At 32.9% G+C, this 1,977-nt stretch overlaps 1 protein-coding gene across 1 annotated transcript in view; it reads right to left on the bottom strand.

Moving 5' to 3' along the window:
* LOC119585773 (CWF19-like protein 1) overlaps positions 1–1,977 on the bottom strand; it is a 14,600-nt gene that overhangs the window by 10,773 nt on the left and 1,850 nt on the right. Inside the window, exon 4 of the mRNA XM_037934485.1 lies at positions 1,100–1,305. Within this exon, the coding sequence (XP_037790413.1) occupies positions 1,100–1,305 (206 nt within the window). The remainder of the gene's footprint in view (positions 1–1,099; positions 1,306–1,977) is intronic.

Here is a 1,977-nt window from a genome sequence, read left to right on the forward strand (position 1 = left end):
TTTTAAATTATCACTTTCACAGGGGGTCAGAGTCTTCAGGTTTATACCTTCCCATTTAGGAACTACCTAACATACTAGAGACAAATACTTGCCATAGTTGTAAAATTATACTTATTAAGCATCAAAAGTTAATGGTTAATACAATCAGGTTGATGCTGTCTGTTATTACCCTGGGGCAAAATAGCAGCACTGCTTATTTACCAGTAAATGCTACATTTTGCATGACACAAAAGGCCTGTACTTCACTAACCGTAGTGTAAATTTGGATATGTAGACAGCAACCAACATTTCTTGTGAAGGCTTTTCACATTCATTGAAAATCAAATAAAAAATCCCAATTGCAGATGATAGAGATACTCATTCTACATGATTTTACTCTCATATCTGATGCAAACCACTTGCAAAATAAAAGGCAAATATAGTATTTACTTTACTTTTCCATTCTTTGTTTACCTATCCTTTGGGAATCTGGGACGGTAATATTATGCCAAATGCAAGTTAATCCTCAAAACTAAATAATTTGCTTGCTCTCAACTTATAAGTAGCAATACTATATTATCATGGAGGTCACTTGCCAACTAATAACAATTCCTAAGATTTGCTGTGACTACAGATGTTTTGATTAAAAAAATTACAATTACATCTAGCATGACTCAAATAGGCCTAATCCATCATATATTACATTTGCTCTCATGCTCATGAAATCTATCTATATAAACTGAAAGTAAAGTTTACTCATGAAGATTGTACTATATGCACCAGACCATCACTTTTACAGCAAAATGTGTAATAATATTAATGTTCATGGCTTCACAGTATAAATGTGTTATTGTACCTATAAACTGCCATAACATAGGGTCACAGAAGCAAGATTATCTTTAAACAACTGAAAACACTAAAGCAAATTTGTAAATTTCCTTAACTAATACTGATTAAGTCAGTATACAAAAATTCCTTTATATCTTCAATAAAATAAGGTAAATAAGTAAGGAAGAAGAAAACACAAAGGATTGAGAAAGAAAAGGATGAAGAGTAATAAAATTAAGAAAAAAAGACATTATCATCAAAAACAACAAAATGAAAGTACACCCTTACTAACCGGTTTCTTAGCATAATTGCAAACAGCTTTTGGCCACTGTCCGGTGATGAGGATATCGATTACTTGCTTGCTTCCACACTGAGTCTCCAGGGATTTGATATCATCACCAATGAAAGAAAAATCCATCTTCTTCTTGTCTTCAGACTCTCTTCCACTCAGATACATAATCTTCAGACCACTGCTGCAGGGGTAGATCCCATTCGGGCCTGTTGGAGAGGTATGACTTAGTGTCCTGTGCATACTGAGCAATCATTACACTATCCAAGAGCAATGTGGAAAACAGTTGAGTCGACTGTTGTCTTTACTTATTTTGTAAAAGTAAATAAGCTTTTGGGTGTGTGTAATTTTTCCTTTTTGTATGAAACAAAAGCAGTTAACATCTTATATTAAATGTGCAACAAAAAAAAATTATAAAATTCTATTTTGGAACTAGACATAGTTAATAAATTGTAAGCAAGTACAGGTAATATATCCATCTCTCTAGGTAATTTTTGCTAGCAAAGAATCTGCATGGTTATCAGAGAGAGTTCACACATGCTCTCTGATTTTATTCATTCTTGTTTTTTATTGCACAATGAATGAACATCAGCAGATAATTGTGCATGTATATATGAACTGCTCCCTACTATTTCATCACAAACTGAATATACTAATAATATAAGGGGGGAGATATTGGATGATGCATAATCTTGCCCAACAGGTGGGTTGGGCAAGATTATTGATTTTTTAAAACATATTTCCAAGATAATATCCAAGATGGCATCTGGCATATATGAAAGTACAGAAAAACATACTAGCATTCTGAACTTACATGATTCTTTACAAATTATTTTTTACCCTGATATTGTTGCAGAAAGAAGCTGAAAATGCCTGTATTC

This window comes from Penaeus monodon, chromosome 20, assembly GCF_015228065.2.
Source record: "Penaeus monodon isolate SGIC_2016 chromosome 20, NSTDA_Pmon_1, whole genome shotgun sequence".
In the NCBI taxonomy this organism is placed as follows: Eukaryota; Metazoa; Arthropoda; class Malacostraca; order Decapoda; family Penaeidae; genus Penaeus; species Penaeus monodon.